Source organism: Periplaneta americana, chromosome 5, assembly GCF_040183065.1.
Source record: "Periplaneta americana isolate PAMFEO1 chromosome 5, P.americana_PAMFEO1_priV1, whole genome shotgun sequence".
NCBI lineage: Eukaryota > Metazoa > Arthropoda > Insecta > Blattodea > Blattidae > Periplaneta > Periplaneta americana.
Window position 1 is genome coordinate 194,693,842 of NC_091121.1, and position 19,019 is coordinate 194,712,860.

A 19,019-nucleotide genomic window follows, 5' to 3' on the forward strand; every position below is an offset into this window, starting at 1 on the left:
TACTCATTTCATATTGGAGTGGTTAAATGGAAAGTTGTAGCCAATTTAAGTGAACACCATATTTTAACGTTTTGGTGGCTATTTCATTCACACACAACCCCTAGAATGTCTGGAGGACCACACCTGCTGTTGGTCGTCGGGTCCATTGGACCTAGCTGGGAGATCTTGCTGATCACCAGCTTTCCCTCCTTAAGCCACTGGAGGACGATTTTAGTGCCATAGCAGGTCAGCACTAGGAACAGAAAAGTAGAAAGAGGAGGAAGGAAAGTGAAATGAACCCCTAGGCCTCGAATGCTCTAATGCCGTCGGGGTCGAAGAAAGTAGAGTTCAGTCAAGACGACTGGATAGGAAAGCGTAAAGAGGGAATTAGGTATTGAATAGAGGAAAATTATACCAAATTCGGTCATTAACTCATCAAGCTGACCAGTGCCAATTGAAGAGTAGCCCCTCCCTTTAGTTCAGCTTGTAAAATTATGCTTACTAACAGCTGCACCACGGGAAGGTAGAGATGGGACATTGGGTATTTGTCCAGGTTGGTTCCTTAAAGCCTTCAATAGAAAGGATTAATGGCTCCCCACCCTGTATTCGACAAATATCCTTTTGGAGCTGTTTAATGTATGTATGTATGTATCTAATGCTCTGAATTTGACAATAAAGTCATTCTTCTGTTCGCCTCCCAATATTTAGAGATGGGGTCTTTAAATATTAAAAGTGCATCATATATTATTAATAAATGTATCTCATCCATTTCTTCTTCCTTTGAACACAAAAGGCAATTTAGCGATACAAATACTCCGATTTTATGCAGGTGTTTGCCTAGGAAATCGTGACCAGTAACAAGTCTGAACATTGCTACAGATGATTTGCGGGAAAGTCTGGAATCATTTTACGTTCAGTTATCAGTTTATTCCACTGAGCATTTTCATTATTGCTTTTATTTTGAAATTGATAGGTTTAATTGATCTTTCTTTTGACAATTCGTTTTATTGATTCATATGCAAATTTTGTCGGATTCTTTGTTTGATTTTGCTCCTTTTTTCGCCAACATATCTTCTGTCTCATTGCCAGTCACTCCACAATGAGTCAGGATCCATTGTAATATGATGTTTTTCTTCAGATTTTGAATTTGTTGAATCATGGCATGTGTTTTTTTTTTATTTTATTTTTTTTTTTTTTGCATTTTAGAGTAGCTGATGCATGCTATAGTTTGAATAGCAGCTTTGGATTCTGATAATATTACAAAATTATTGCATTTGTTTATTCAGTTAGAGATATTCTGTGTTGATGTGTATATTGCTTCTCCTTTTTGCCCAAAAAGTCTTTACCTTCTATCATATTTGAACCCATTATATTTGGATCCTGTGGCTAGTCATGATAATATCTTTGGAAAATATTGGAGTGCAAGAGGTCAAATGACTTTATTGTCAAACGCCTGGCATTAGAAAACAACAACAACAACATATTTGGATCCAGTGACAAATACATGAACCAATAAACCACCAAGAGTGACTAAATAATAATAATAATAATAATAATAATAATAATAATAATAATAATAATAATATTTGTATTCCAGAATAAAGTTCATGGAGGATATGAAGGATTTCCATGATACACATGATAACTTGAGTGCATGGTTGAGTGCAAAGGACCGGATGATGACAGTCCTGGGGCCAATCTCCTCCGACTCACGCATGGTGCAGAGTCAGGTGCAACAAGTGCAAGTTCTGCGTGAGGAATTCCGCACCCAGCAGCCACAACTGTCACACCTCTCAGAGGTCGGCGAATCTGTCCTTGCCCGCCTGGATCCTGACACTCCTGATGCCCAGCGTGTGTCTGCACGTCTCCAATCAATCTTGCAGCGCTGGGCCGACCTTCTGGGACGCCTGGAAGAAAGAGCAGACAGCTTGGGAGCTGCTGCTGACACTAGTCGTGAATTCGATGCGGGACTCAATAGGCTCAGGGACGCATTACAAGGAATATCAGACCAGTTGGATGATCTCCCGCTGGATAAGGATCCCGAAGAACAACTGAGAAAAATTGAGGTTAGTAAACAACTAGATTCCTTATTAATTCCTATTATAGTTACATAGCTGATCTTGAACATCATGATTGTTACATTTAACATTATCCGAGCTGTTACTCTTCATTTCATTTCAAACAGAACTTCTAAAAACAAGGAATCTCATGATGAATCCTCGACCCCATCTTGCCAAATATAATCTCGACATCACCAGTTCCCTCCACGCGAAATAACTTACTATGTATGCAACGTCGTTAAATAACCAACTCTCCCCCTCCCCCAAAAAATAATAGTTTTTTTAATACAAACATGAAATTAAATGGATATATCTTTTTTGGGTTTTCGGCGTAATAGATCTACTATTGATCAGATTTTTTGTATTCGACAGATAATGGAGAAAAAATGGGAGTATAAGGGTACAGTGCATCAGTTATTCATAGATTTCAAAAAGGCATATGACTCGGTTAAGAGGGAAGTATTATATGATATTCTTATTGAATTTGGTATTCCCAAGAAACTAGTTCGATTAATTAAAATGTGTCTCAGTGAAACATACAGCAGAGTCCGTATAGGTCAGTTTCTATCTGATGCTTTTCCAATTCACTGCAGGCTGAAGCAGGGAGATGCACTATCACCTTTACTTTTTAACTTCGCTTTAGAATATGCCATTAGGAAAGTTCAGGATAACAGAGAGGGTTTGGAATTGAACAGGTTACATCAGCTTCTTGTCTATGCGGATGACGTGAATATGTTAGGAGAAAATACACAAACGATTAGGGAAAACACGGAAATTTTACTGGAAGCAAGTAAAGCGATCGGTTTGGAAGTAAATCCCGAAAAGACAAAGTATATGATTATGTCTCGTGACCAGAATATTGCACGAAATGGAAATATAAAAATTGGAGATTTATCCTTCGAAAAGGTGGAAAAATTCAAATATCTTGGAGCAACAGTAACAAATATAAATGACACTCGGGAGGAAATTAAACGCAGAATAAATATGGGAAATGCCTGTTATTATTCGGTTGAGAAGCTCTTATCATCCAGTCTGCCGTCCAAAAATCTGAAAGTTAGAATTTATAAAACAGTTATATTACCGGTTGTTCTGTATGGTTGTGAAACTTGGACTCTCACTCTGAGAGAGGAACATAGGTTAAAGGTGTTTGAGAATAAGGTTCTTAGGAAAATATTTGGGGCTAAGCGGGATGAAGTTACAGGAGAATGCAGAAAGTTACACAACACAGAACTGCACGCATTGTATTCTTCACCTGACATAATTAGGAACATTAAATCCAGACGTTTGAGATGGGCAGGGCATGTAGCACGTATGGGCGAATCCAGAAATGCATATAGAGTGTTAGTTGGGAGACCGGAGGGAAAAAGACCTTTAGGGAGGCCGAGACGTAGATGGGAGGATAATATTAAAATGGATTTGAGAGAGGTGGGATATGATGATAGAGACTGGATTAATCTTGCACAGGATAGGGACCAATGGCAGGCTTATGTGAGGGCAGCAATGAACCTTCAGATTCCTTAAAAGCCATTTGTAAGTAAGTAAGTATCTTTTTTTGTAGAATTTGGAGCGCCAATTGGAGGGTCAGCGTCCTCTTCTCGCAGATGCTGAAGCAGCTGGTGCACAGCTGTGTGAAGTGTTGAGTGACCCAGCATCACGGGCAGAAATCCAGGCCAAGCTGGCGGCTGTGGGCCGACAGTACAATAACCTCCAGAAGAAGCTTGATCATCGTAAAGCTGAAATTGAAGGATCTCTCAGGTAAATAAGCAGCATAACCTAGATGTTGATACAGCGTCGTAAAATAACCCAATAAAAAAAAAATAAGCAGCAGTTATAAAACAAATTATATTTATTTTATAAATTATGAAATTTCAACATGTATTGATTTAATATATTCTAGGAATAGAAAATTACTTACGTTCTTACGTTATTACTTTCTTTCTAAAGGGATGGTCGGCAATTCGAAGCTTCATGTGCTAAAACATTGGGCTGGTTGGCAGATGAGTTGGGTGGTATGTCCGAAAGGCTTCTGGTATCTGCAGATAGGGATGTTCTCCAACAACAAGTGGATCATCATGAGGTACTTAATTTTCATTGATATTGTATAATTATTGTTAAGATGGTTTCAATTAAGGGGATAATCTGGTGAAAAATGGGGGGGGGGATTATTTCAATTTAAGAATCTCCTGACGTTTATCCTTCATGCGATATGGCTATTTTTGATATTTACAGTATTGGAATGCAGTTTCTGCTCAGGTAATAGGGTTGACATATTAAAATCCTTATATTTAGTATTACCAATAAACTTTTCTCTTCATAATGTGATGCTCTGTGCATCTTAACTCAGTTAAATGATGGCTACTTATTATAGAACCATAATTCGACTCTCTGGCAATATAATTTTTAGCATTATCTGTTGTTTTTGAAAGTGAATAAGTAATTATTGAATAATATATTGCAGCAGAATGGAGAATTTTCAGGTATTGTTGCATGTCTAATTGATAATGGTTTTGTTTAGCCTGTCTATAAAGACGTGATGAGCAAGGAACACGAAGTCATCATGCTGCTGAATAAGGGCCGTGATATGCTCTCACGATCAGCACATCGCAATAGCACCAGCAGCGATACCAGGAACTTGCAGCGTGACCTGGATAAGATACAGCAACAGTGGGATAGACTGCGTAAAGATACAGTGGAGAGGCATACAAGACTGCAGACATGCATGGTGAGTGCCACTTTATAATGTGCCCCTTTTTGTATTTTTTCTGTGTTGTTTTATAAAAGATCATCTTCTTCTCCTCCTCCCCCCCCCCCCTTTCAAGAGAATTATGTTGAAATTTTCTGACAATTTTTAATAATAATTATTTATTACATATAGGCTATGTAAATTCATACTGGCAAACATTTTGAATTACAACAGATCAATTATGATTTTATTAATAACAAAGTATTCAAATGAACAAAAACTAAAACCTACATTACTTCAACGATATCATTTCTTCTTTATAAGAGCAAAACCTGTGCTGTCAAATGGGGTGTTATCGCAGAGTTTTTACATATATATATATATATATATATATATATATATATATATATATATATATTAAGATATTACTTGTGTATTGATTTGCGTTTTTTTGTGATTATACACCATTATGTATCTCTAGAATGCGATAATCTACAAATGATGTGCTGGCATTCAGAAATGAGCATAATACAATAATTTAAAAACTTTCCAGTGTCACCCCATAGTCGAAGTAATTTTATTTAAAAATCCATGTATGCTATTTTGTACCTCAGCCTACCACAAGTGAATATTAGTACATTATGCAACGAGCCTATAATGGTAGTAATTAAGACGCCAGTATGTTTATGAAATGAGCTTAAGCGAGTTTCATAATTTTCATACGAGCGTCTTAATTACCATTATAGGCAAGTTTCATACGACTTTTTATGCTCGACCATATTTCTAACTTGAAATTATTCATAAGTTTTCATATTATTGTTATCTGACTGGGGAGCGGAACTGACCTTGTGCAATATCTCGTAAAATGTGAGATGTGCGCAGACACGAAAGTATTGAAGGGGTGCTATCAGGTGTATAATTACTACATTTCGGCATGGTCGAGCATAAAAAATATTTGAAAATGTTCTTTTGTAAGCAAATTTTAAGTTCTTTCTTATTAAATAAATATTGTGCCTAATATTGATATGATATTTTTAGGAACACTGTCGCAAGTACTATCGGGCGCAGGAGAGTTTCTTGCCTTGGCTGACTCAGGCTGAAGACAAACTAGAGACTTTGCAGCCTGCTAGTTTCAAGCGGAAGGACATTGAGCGACAACTGAAGGAACTTGCAACATTCCGTAATGAAGTGTGGAAGCGCTCAGGAGAGTATGAGAACCATAGAATGCTCGGAGACACTTTCATTGCTGCTTGCGACATTGACAAAGAAGTTGTCAAGAGTGAACTTACAGCAATGAAACAACGATGGGACAAACTTAATAATGGTGAGTCTAATCCTGTATTAGGAGTAGGTTTCGAAAGAGTAATATATATAAAAGACCCCATTAAAATGTTGCAGTTATTAATTTATACAAGAATCTAATTTTCTTAGGATATTGTAGTCATGTTATTGTATACGTTTATTGAGTATATTACCAGTCTAGGTCACCAGTATTACAATTTTTTTTACCATGATTCTATACAGAATGATACACAAAATTATACTAGCACTTGCAGAGCTTCATGAGCTCATTTTGAGGTGTGGGAATTATGGGAAATCATATGTACATACATGATGTAGCACCTTAAAAAGTTTACTAGAATCATTTCTATAACATGTTAATTGTTTATATGTTTATGTAGCGTTTTATTTTATATGTAGATCTTTTGGAACGCACACAATCTCTGGAGGACACAGCTCGACGTCTGTCAGATTTCACAGAGAATTTACGAGATCTTCAGCACTCATTACAGCGTTGTGAAGACAAGTTGGCTTCCCATGATGCTCTTGGTGGAGCTGCAAAAGATCCAAAATTATTGGAGCGAATAAAGGCAAGGAATTTAAGTTCTGCCCTATACATTGTTATAAGTCTTTATGTTGAGAATTTACAATTACCCATTGAGTGATTGATTTGCGTAAATTGGGTCAGTTATTAAAATCATTGTTCTTAAATCTAACTCATTCTGAACATACTATCAACAAGAATTATTTCTTGTATTTCTTTTCTCCTTCTCATTTTTCTTGACAATCGTCGTCATCATCATAAATCACAGATTAGCTGATAAATTGGCCTGTTCTAGGCTCCAAAACTGTTTCCATCAATCTTCTTAAATGAGATGTTTGCTTTTCCTTTTTCTTGGTTGATATTCTGTTAGTTGCTTAGGCCAATTATTTGGCATTCTCTAAGCACAAGGAAACCATTGAGCTCAATAAATGTTCACTTGGTGCTAAGTATAACAGCCCTTTCTTCAATTGATCAAATTTACATATATTTTTTAAAAACAATTATCAATACCATCATTTGAAATAAAAAAATCATCTGCCAAATTCTTAAAGATTCCCTGCAGATTATACAGTTTCATTTATACCATTCAGAAGGTCGTAATTAAGGATATGCCATATGATAATTTTAACTAAAATCTTATAAAAGTTTAATTTTAAGATTTTATTTTGTAATTGATATCAGTGGTGCTTAATTATTACAATTTTCATTTTAACAACAATATTCATCTTTAATTCATTATATTTGCTATCAATTTCCGGATCCTCGTGGTTATCCTTAATTAAGGTCAGACAATTTGTTTTTCTTTAAATTTCTCTCTCACTCTCTCTGGAGCTATGTTTAATTCTTTAAAATATAAATTCAAGTAACATACCTTTTCATTCGTCTTTTTATTGACATTCATTACTAGCAATAATCCCAATTTGTAATGTTCTCATTTCAAACATAATTGATTTAATACGATGAAAGAGTAATAATAATAATAATAATAATAATAATAATAATAATAATGATTTATTTTAGCTGGCAGAGTTAAGGCCGTAAGGCCTTCTCTTCCACTCAACCAGCAAAAAGTGTATATACATATGCATGAACTTACAAAGAATTCAACAATTTGATTTAGATGAGAGTTACATGTATACAAAAGTTATTTACAAATTAAACAACAAAATACTATGAACTATTAATTAAACACTGAAATAAACTGTGTAATGGAACGGAGAAAAATTCTCTCCGGCACTGGGATTTGAACCCAGGTTTTCAGCTCTGCGTGCTGATGCTTTATCCACTAAGCCACACACTACGTCATAGATGTCTATGAATGTAGGACCGAAGTCCACACATGTGCTGAGGTGCACTTGTTATGAGTGACTAGTTGGCTGGGATCCGATGGAATAAGCGCCGTCTTAAATCACGAAGTGATTTACGCATATCATATATATTATTTTAATGTACCGAAGTACATATGATATTTCCATGCAGATATTCTGCGTCATCATATGATGAAAGAGTAATGGAACAGAGAAAAATTCTCTCCGGCATCGGGATTTGAACCCGGGTTTTCAGCTCTACGTGCTGATGCTTTATCCACTAAGCCACACCGGATACCCATCCTGGTGCCAGACAGAATCGTCTCAGTTTAAGTTCCAACTCTTGGGTTCCCTCTAGAGGCCACCCTCTGCACTACATCATAGAAGTCTATGAACGTAGGACTGAAGAGAATTTTTCTCCGTTCCATTACTCTTTCATCGTATGATGACGCAGAATATCTGCATGGAAATATCATATGTACTTCGGTACATTAAAATAATATATAATTGATTTAATCTTTATAGTAAAACATTTTAGTTTAATGTCTTTGCATATTTAAAGTTAGTGATTATATTTCTTGCTGTGCACACTCGAACCAGTAGAAAGTAATTATTGTCTTCCAAAGAATCTGTTAACATGGAAATGATGTCTAGTATAAAGAAATCAATAGCAATGCCTGTATGTGATGTGAGCATTTCCTTTCCTTCGTCCTTGTGTTTAAGTGGTGTTTATATGACAGGCACTCCGGGAAGAGACTGGTGGATTGAAGAAGCCTTTGCAGTCAGTTCGCCAGCTGGCTGGTGATCTGGTGAATGAGGCTGGTGAGCATGGTGTAGATGCAACTCATCTTCAAGATGAAGTGGACAACCTGGCTGATCGTCTAGATGACTTGCAGGCCAAGTTGGATGACCGCTGCAGTGAACTACAATCAGCTGCAACTGCAGTCACCCAGTTCAATGTTAGTATTTTACTAGAACACATAGGATATGAGAAAGTAAGATATTGGGGAAAACATGAAAATTATATCACGAGACTTAGATTTTGGGGCATCATCATACAAGTTATTTTTTTTTTCTCAAAATCAGGTGTATTATAATGTTAATGAGACTTTACATGTAAAAAATATATATATATATATATATATATATATATATATATTAATGGAGAAAAATTCGCTCGAGCACCAAAGTTCAACCCACCACACTGGATCAAATTTTTCTCCATTAATAACAAATGGTAATCATCACAGATAATTCTGTAGGACCAAAAATTAATCTTTACCTAACAAATTTTTTTTGGAAAGAAAATCACAGCGTACAAAACTGATAAATGAGGCTCATTTAAAACTGTGGTTTATTCATCTGAGGAGAAAAATTCAGATAATCTCCATGAGTGGATTGTTGTAACTTGTGAAACAATACACACATTCTGTGAGAATATCAGAGTCCTAACTCAGGGCTGAAGATGAAACTTTGAGTTTGTAAGGTAACAACTTTCTGTTAATATCAATGTGTAAATAAATCTTCATAACTAAAAACAATTTTCGGACCAGTTTAACAATTTTTCATGTTTTCTGTATGCTGAACACATTCCTAAAGATTTTCCTAACATTTTTTGGACATTGTGTGTATAGATAATGCAATATTCAAATGGAAAACAAATATGTTGTTGTCTAGTGCCTTGCATTTGGCAATGAAGCCATAGCAGAGGAAAACAAATATTATAGGAGGACTATGACTGACTAAGGGACAATTTTAAATTCAATTTTATATGCTGACGGCATGATGCTTCTTTTCTAAAGAAGTAGTGATCTTCAGAAAGGTACCGTATTTATATTTTAAGCCAAGTATTCAAGGGCTCTGTCATGAAAATATCTAAAAGCAAAATGAAGGTAATGGCCTTTTCTGAGAAAGACTGTAGAAGAAATGAAATTGTTTTGGACGAGAATGCATGAGAAAAGGTTTCCTATTTTAACTATGTGGGATGTGATATATCCTATGAATTTTACAAGGATATAGAAAACAAAAATAAATTCGGAAATATATGTGGAACAGTCAATAGGCTTTGGAAATATGAAACTAGAAAGGACACAATACTGAAACTTTCCCGAACTTTGGCAATCCCAATACTGCTATGTGAACATGAAACATGGCTAACAGTCAATTCAAAAATAAAATCTAGATGACAGGAATGAGATTCGTGAGATCAATCAAAGCTGTACAAAAGCAGATAGGCTTAAGAATGTTGACATTCGACAGTAATTAAATATTTTCAGCAAAGAATAAACGAATATAAAATGAAATGAATAGATCATTGAAATAGGATATCCAATCATCATCTAACAGTGAGGATAAAGAACTACAATCCGGACAGGATAAAAAAATCTGGGTAGACCGAGGAAAGTATGGGAATCGTGACTATCTAAGATCCTAGAAGAGGAAGTGAAAAATAAGAAGAAAGTTGGTTTGCCGACAGTTTTCTTATTAAGAATATCAGTAGACAGATGGTTTTTTGTTAATTGTATTTTAAGAGCTGTGTTATTTCTTTTATAGGACCAGGTGAAGAGTCTGAGCCATGATCTTTCAGACTTAGAACACGAGCTTGATGCAATGAAACCTCCAGGCCGAGATCTGAAAACAGTCAGAGGACAATTGGATGACACTGGAAAACTTCTTAAGAAGGTTTGTGGTATTTTAATTCTCTCACTGAATTGGAGAGAAAAGCAAAAAACAGTATTTCTTATTTCCAAACCACAATCGTGAAAAGTTCGTTAGAACATATTGGAGATATCTATTTCTTAGACATGGAACAGATATAGTATCTTGTACTAAATGTTTATTACTATTTACACATTCAAATAGTAATTAATCTATGTCCTTTTTCTTCAGATTGCAAAAGCTGCAGATGACGTTGCTAATACAGTATCTGCTGGAGAACATCTGGTGGACAGTGGATTTGCTCCTGATACAGTGGCAACCCGTGAGCAAGTGGAATTGTTGCGACGACAACTTGGTCGCTTGGATGAGCGTGCGAAGTCACGTGAAGAAGAGCTTGATTCAGCACTGGGTCGTCTTGAATCATTCTACCAGATTCATTCAGCTGTCACCGAGGACATAGCAGAGGTGGGCTTACAAGTATTATTATTGCGGTTTATTTGAATATTCACAGAAATCATAAGACGCAAGTAACTTTGACATTTAATAGTGATCTCTCTGTGTATTTATTTCTCTCTCTTATGCTAAACAAAATTGTCTGAAATGTCTGTTTTCCAGTTGTTAATGTAAATTATTATTTTTCAGTCTTTGAGAAGCAGATATGTGATTATTGAACGGCTGACACTCTAGCAAATAGCTAATTCCTTCTACATTTCTTACATATAATTTTTCTCTTAAAATTTTACCATTAAAAAAAGTAGTTGCATTATATGTTAATCCTACATACATAGTGAGAAGTTGATTTTTAGTGAAGCAGAAGATATTGGTAAAGTAGTATTATTGTAATATAATATTTAATATATGTTTGTTTATTCTGTTTCTTTATTTTTTATTTTATTTTAACTCCTCATTGCTACAATGACAGGACATTTTGCATTATAATCTTCTTAATAAGAATTATTTCATTTTCTAGAAAATACAAAATGAAACTTTTGTGCCTGAAATTAATAGCATTTTCTCTAATATTAAGAATAGAGTTCATGTATTCTGACAGATTACCAGTCATTTTTTAATTGAAAATTCATAGGAGTATATAAAAATCTGAATCATTAAATTCATTGCGGTATTTTTATGCAGTGGTCGAGAATTAATTGTCAGCTTTATAGAAATGAATCAATTGATTTTAATATAGTGAAGACGTGGCAGTGGTAGTAACGAAGTATATGTTGTGACCTTACGACCTATTTAGATTTTATGTGGATCTTTCCATTTTTATGTAGGCTATTTTTGGTTTAAAATGCAACAATTTTTTTTATATTCTTTCTTCTTCCATTTTTTGTTTGAGGAAATTGAATTCAGTCATCACCTGCGAAAATCTCGTCTTATCGGAATGGATTTTACTTTTCTCAGCTCTATTTCATATCTATAGATGAGCATAGGGACTGTCATTATTCATAAGATACTGAGTTTCTCTCCATATCTTTTATGTATAAAATTGTATTTTTATATACAGTATGCTCTTATCACTGTAGGACTATTTCAATAACTGTTGCATGTGCCAAATAAGAAGTGCAGTCTTAGAATATTTGTGAAAATCTGAGTTTCTTTTTTTTTTTTAACTGATGTTTCGTTATCATTCATAAGTTGCCTATTTTTCAGTATATACTTTTTTGTGTTATATTATTAGGACCTAATATAACACAAACCCATCATTCAGTTGTGCAGCTTAAATGTTTATGTATAACTAGCCATACCCGTGCGCTCCGCTGCACCCGTTAGAAATAAATATAAAGTAATTACATAATTAAAATAGGACATTTGATCCAGGGAACATTCGTGTTTGATAGAAGGATAAATCGTTTATTATGTTACTTGATATAAATTGTATTTAAATAATTAAAATTCGATCATTTTGATCCAGAGAACACTCATTTGGTCATAAAAATTATTTTAGGAAATACAGGAAACGAATGCCTATCAAGTTTTCTGTGCATAAGAAGCTATTTTAACCTTATCTGTCCTCTATTCACTCAGAAGTTACTGTAATAACATTACAGCATTTTTGTCCATCTAGAGAAACTACACTTTCCAATGGTGAATTCGTAATTAATTATACAAATCGGTTAATTTAGCTTCTGATATTACTTCATACAAACACAGAAACATTCTCTGTAGGCTACCGTATGTTTCATAGCTTTCGATTGTTGTTGTCCAAGGCCCCTTATAGACGAAGTCATTTGTTTTTTATTTCATTACACCGCCTTAGATGGTGTTGTTATTGTAATTTTGAAACTCATTTATCTGATTAAATATCTGTCCTATCAAAATTTTGCATGGAATGAAACTTATCAGAAATTATTTTTAAAGAAACTTTTGTTATGTAATATTTTTCATGAAAATTAATAATAAGGGAGATATTTCGATTTATTTAATTCATGCCCCCTTATAACCCCCCCCCCTTTTAAATAAAATATTTTGAATGCCATATAGCCTAAATTCTAAGTTACAACGAACTTAATTTATATTCCAATTTTCATATAAATCAGTTCAGCCATTATCGCGTGAAAAGGTAACAAACATCCAGACAGACATACAAACAAAAATTTCAAAAATGCGATTTTCGGTTTCAGGTCAGTTAATTATATATGTTAGGACCAATTATTTTTGGAAAATCGAAAATTACCAGAAAAATTTCGGCTACAGATTTATTATTAGTACCGGTATAGATGATAATGGAATACCAGTAATCTCTCTTTCTCTTACAGGCTAGTGAACGTGTACGCAAACTGAAGCCTGTTGGTTCAGAAGTTGAAAGCATAAGAGCTCAACAAGAAGAATTTAGAGCGTTCCAAACCTCACACATTGAACCACTGTCACACCAAGTTGAGGAATGCAATCGGTTAGGCCAGGGACTAATCCAGTCTGCAGCAGGAGGTGTGAATACAACCAGTCTCGAGAAGGACCTAGAGAAGATGAATGACAAGTGGAACGACCTGAAGGACAGGGTACTGCATAGTTTTAATTGCATTCCTACTTCTTTAAATTGACAATTTTTTTACCATTGCTCCAAATTTCAATAGAAGATAGTGAAGTATGTGATATTTTTGTATTAATTTATCAAGAACGAGATGATTTATTTGTATTTCTTCAGTTACTGAAAATGTGTTCTGCATAAATATATCTCAACATATTCTACTTTAATAACGAACTGAGTAGCTGAAAATGAACTGAAATCTAAAGTCTTTGTGACATTGCAGTTAAGAGATATGTTTTTTGACTATCTCTTGCCAGATTGCCAGTGATGATATCTTATATTTCCTGAAGGAATAGGTAAAAGATTCTAGACTATGTTGTTGATATAGATCTTTAGAATATTTCTGTAAAAGAATCCTGAAGATATTTAATTATTTGTAGATTTTATTATGTTGTATATTTTATTTTAGTCATTTTATGCTCGACCATGCCGAAATGTAGTAATTATACACCTGGTAACAGTCCTTTAATGCATGTCATTAAAGTACACCTATTCATTAAAGTTAAGGTTTTCTATTATTCTTGGATATGCAATGGAAAGACAACTAGCAAAACGTCACGCAGGCTGGAAATCCAATACTGTCGCAGAAGGTTATGTTCTGTTACTATAATAATTAGCATTAATTGTAAATAATATTCAAATAAATTCAATTTGTCATCTCGTTTTTCAATGTCGAATTCAATTTCAAGGTTATATCAAGTTTAACGTTTATCTTACTCTCTAAATTATATCAAGGTCGTCGACATTCGTTGCCCGGAAAAAATCAATACTTTCGCGTCTGCGCACATCTCACAATTTACGAGATTGCACAAGGTCTGTTCACTCCCCAGTCACATAAGAAGAACATGAATACTTACGAATAATTTTAAGTTAGAAATATGGTCGAGCATAAAAAGTCGTATGAAACTTCCCTATAATGGTAATTAAGACTCTTGGCCTCGTTTCATGAACATCCTCGCATCTTAATTACTGTCATTAAAGCCTCTTTGCATAATGTACTATTAATATTCTGAATAATGTTTCATAAAGTGTAATGTATGTATATTAAGCATGAAAAGTTTTGTTCATTTAGTTTTTATAGTAGCTGAGATATTAAAAAAAAAAGAATTTCACTAAATTTTTGCAGGCCAATGATGTACCTCCCCCTTAAGTAAAAGATAATTTTGACTTAAATATAACTTGTCATTAGTCTGTTTTCATAGTTCTTTACTTCTACACATTATACAATTGTATGTATATGCATTGCTACAAATAACAAGTCACTTCGTTGGCATTTCAGTTGAATGAACGTGACCGTAAATTGGATGTTGGGCTCCTGCAGTCAGGCAAATTCCAAGAAGCATTGGATGGTCTGGCGAAATGGCTTGCAGATACTGAGGAGATGGTAGCTAACCAGAAACCACCGTCAGCTGACTACAAGGTTGTCAAGGCACAGTTGCAGGAACAAAAGGTATACTAATTACCATTGAGAAAAAGTTTAAATGTATTTTGAAATGAGTATTTAGTTATACCCAATAATGAGGAGGAATATTAATGTACAGTTTCAAGTAAAATCGCCATAACATAAAAATATGGTGCCTACATTAAAAGATATAGTAATACTTTTTGCTACATCACTCTGCTGAATTGGAAAGTAAGAGAATTAATGACTTTATTGCCAAAGCATTAGTTAACAGCTATAAAACAACTTTATCTTCGTTCATGAATTGAGTTCTTTGAATCATCCCATACTCACAAATTTTAAATCCCTGCGTTCTAACCGGGAATCGAACCCAGGACCTCATGAACTGTAGCCAGAATGGTCAAATTTGAAATATAATTGTAATTATATGTGATTTTTACAATCACATTTTTTTACGAAATTCACCACTTTAAATGTAAGACTTATGCTAAATATTTTTTTTTTTTTAATCCAGTGCCACCAGGTTGTCTTTTCGACATTTCTGGTCTTCTCTCCTGGCCGTGGCTTAGTTGTAACCCACTTCTGAGGTTGGGGCGCCTGGAAGGCGGAGTTACATTATCCCGATGATGTGATAGGATGATTATGATAATGTGGTGCCAGGAGAGGTCTTAAATCTAAACTTAACCTAAATTCCAGACCATGGACGAACACAGGAATAATCCCCTTTAAGGAAAAATTCCTGTGCTCTAACTGGGAATCGAACCCGGGACCTCATGAACTATAGCCAGAAGCTCTGACCACTAGACCATGAGGCTGGTCTTATGCTGAATATAGGAGTACTGTAATACAATACGATATTTACATAAAATCAGGTTTTTGGTTTCATATTAAAAATAAATGAAATTAAAAATACAGAACCACATTAAATGGAAATAAATTTGAAATGAAAGAGAAGTGAAAATTTATTTCTCAAAAAAAGAACCCAATTCTTGAAGTGGATGATGCTTGTGACGACGAAATGATATTCATATATACTGTATTTGCAGTCATTGATTGGTTCTGACAACTCTTTGGTACGAACAGATATTTGAGGAGCATGTTTTCTCTATTGCACAGTTTCTCAAGAAAATGTTGCTTGATCGGCAAAATTCTATGTCATCGCTGTTTGCTATGGGCAATGAAGTGGCAGCTGGTGCTGATCCTGTGGAGCGTAAGGGTATTGAACGCCAGTTGAGAGAATTAATGGAACGTTTCGACAACTTGACAACTGGTGCCTCCCAGCGTTATGAGGATCTACAGCAGGCCATGGCTGTGGCGAAGGACTTCCAAGTAAGTATCAGACATTTTAGATTTTTTTATTTTAATTGGTATTGTAAAATGTTTATAATTTCATGTGAAGAATTGTATTTGAAAATGTCTTCATTTTTAAGTACTGCACATGAAATAAGCCAAAATAAAAACAAAATATGTGTATATTATATGTATATTTCTTTAACTACTGTTGTTAATAATGTTAATTAAGAACTTTCTGATTTTATGATTGGCTGTAAAATATAGTTTCCTATTTTCATTTGTAAAGAAACAATACAAAAATCTGAATTTGTCTGCTAAATTTACGTGTAGCTAAGCAGAATGCAAGTAAAAGTCATTGTATATTTTGTGTTACTCATTATTTTATGTACACGATTATTTTCGCATTATATATTATAATTACTCAGTTCTAAAGAAGCATAAATGTTACTGGCAAGACATAAAGTATCTATTTAACATTTACATGTACTTTTTTTCTGTATTTATACATGTTTTATTTGTGCAGTAACAGTCTCAAGCTTCTTATTGTGCATTGTAAAAAAGAATCATAGCTATGCAAAATTACTTTAAACTTTTCTTTGTGTGTGTATGGTTAGATAATACATGGAGTTATAGGATTCAGTTAATTTTATAATGAAAGACAGAAGTATAATAACACGAAGGAAAATGTTTCCAAAAATCGAGTCCACCACTGTGGGGTAACTGTTAGCATGCCCGACCGTGAAACGAGCGGGCCTGGGTTCAAATCCTGGTTAGGACAAGTTACCTGGTTGAGGTTTTTGCCGGGTTTCTCCCTCAACCCATTAAGAGCAAATGTTGAGTAACTTTTAGCATTGGACCTTGGACTCATTTCACTGGCATTATCACTTTCATCTCACTCAGATGCTAGATAAGCATAGTAGTTGATAAAGCACTGTAAAATAGCCGATAAAAAAAATTGATGAATGTTTAGTAATAATAATAATTATCTTAGTCAGGTTCTTTAAATTTCTGGAATTACTGTATATGTGTTATATATTGTAGATTGTTTTGAGTGACAGACTTGTTGAAGATTATATTAATTAAATCCTAGATTTGACCTACAAATGACAAATTGCTGTACCAACAGTTGATGCTATTTAAGATTATTATTTTTGCGTTGTTATTATTTTATATTCTAAAGAATTGTAAGGGATTTGGTTTTTATATCAGTTGTTGATGTTTAGTGTCAGCACGAAATGATTTATGTTACTGGCAATGTTATATATTTGTATATTATTTCATCAGGACAAGTTGGTGCCTTTGATGGAATGGTTGGATCGTACAGAGAAACAAGTTAAAGATATGGAACTTGTTCCTACCGATGAGGAGAAAATACAACAAAGGATTAAAGAGCATAATGTGAGTATTAATTTTTATTATTTTCTTATAAAAATTATACTTTTATTTCCATACTACGTGAATTACGTAAATGACATTTTAGATTCAAACAAGTTGAGAAAATAATTGAACTGGTACTTGTGTATGTGATCAGCAGACAGCAGATTTTCAGTCCCTACACAACAAGAAGACATTGCGTCGCCAACTGACGTACACCTAATGTTCAGCATCAGGACCTAAAATCTGCTGTCTGCTGTCTGGTGTTTAGTGTCACGATTTGGCTGTCTTTTCTCTCCAAAAAGAACTCTACTAAACTGTAAGACAATAATACCCTTTTAATTTCTACGTAGGCTCTTCACAATGACATCTTACGCAAGAAACCAGACTTCTCCGAACTCACAGAGGTGGCCAGTGCATTGATGTCGCTTGTGGGCGAAGATGAAGCTGCAGGCCTTGCTGACAAACTGCAAGATACTGCTGATCGTTATGCTGCCCTGGTAGACGCCTCAGACAATGTTGGTCAGCTGCTTCAACAATCACGAGCTGGTCTCCGCCATCTTGTGCTTACATATCAGGATCTCCAGGCATGGATGGAAAACATGGAAGGTCGACTTGCGAAGTACAGACTGCTGGCTGTCCACACTGATAAACTTCTTGAACAGATGGACGACCTGGCTGTAAGAATCTTTAATTTTTTTTTCGTTTTAGATTTAAGAGTGGAGAGATGCTTGTCTGTGAATTCGAGTTTTCACACCTTATTGTTAGCTGATTGTTAAAATTGTGTACTTCTATTTAATCAACTGCATTTACTGGTTCTAAAATGGATGTCATACTTCAGATGTTAATGGAAATTTATATATACATAATATATAATAAATATGTAGGTAACTTGCTGCGAATTTAATAATTCTTTGGAATTCATTATTAAAGATAACATTAGTGTTACTCGAAGAAAAAGGTTTGAGAATTCTTCTCGTTCGACTTACAATCCATCATGTTCTTGGCAGCCGTAAGTTCCCTTCGCTCTTCTTCTTTTATGTTAGTTTGTCCAATTATAGGTAAGTTATATTACATGTTTTTCTCACTCTATTGTTCTCCAAGTCTCATTTCACTTGTTTCTGCTCTGCTTAAATCTCTTGATGCACACGATTTTAAAATAATTTTCAGGCTGTATCAAATGTTCCTTTGTCTTGCAGGACTTAACAGAAGAAATAGCAAACCATCAAAGCCAAGTAGATGGAACAGTTGACAGTGGCCTCGAACTCATGAAACACATCTCAAGTGATGAAGCTCTACAACTGAAAGACAAACTGGACTCCCTTCAGCGGAGATTCAATGACCTTACAACTCGTGGTGCTGATTTACTTAAACATGCGCAGGTGTGTAGAACCTGTTCTAATAAAT

General features: G+C 34.6%; 1 protein-coding gene across 1 annotated transcript in view; it reads left to right on the forward strand.

The window, feature by feature from the left end:
• The window catches only part of shot (dystonin-like protein short stop), a gene marked incomplete at its 5' end in the record, with an annotated part of 408,663 nt that overhangs the window by 276,412 nt on the left and 113,232 nt on the right, over positions 1–19,019 (forward strand). Inside the window, 15 exon segments of the mRNA XM_069827013.1 lie at positions 1,577–2,045; positions 3,598–3,794; positions 3,984–4,116; positions 4,555–4,761; positions 5,761–6,046; positions 6,424–6,593; positions 8,595–8,813; positions 10,408–10,536; positions 10,744–10,977; positions 13,275–13,514; positions 14,823–14,993; positions 16,062–16,274; positions 17,523–17,636; positions 17,966–18,292; positions 18,812–18,994. Of these exon segments, the coding sequence (XP_069683114.1) occupies positions 1,577–2,045; positions 3,598–3,794; positions 3,984–4,116; positions 4,555–4,761; positions 5,761–6,046; positions 6,424–6,593; positions 8,595–8,813; positions 10,408–10,536; positions 10,744–10,977; positions 13,275–13,514; positions 14,823–14,993; positions 16,062–16,274; positions 17,523–17,636; positions 17,966–18,292; positions 18,812–18,994 (3,292 nt within the window).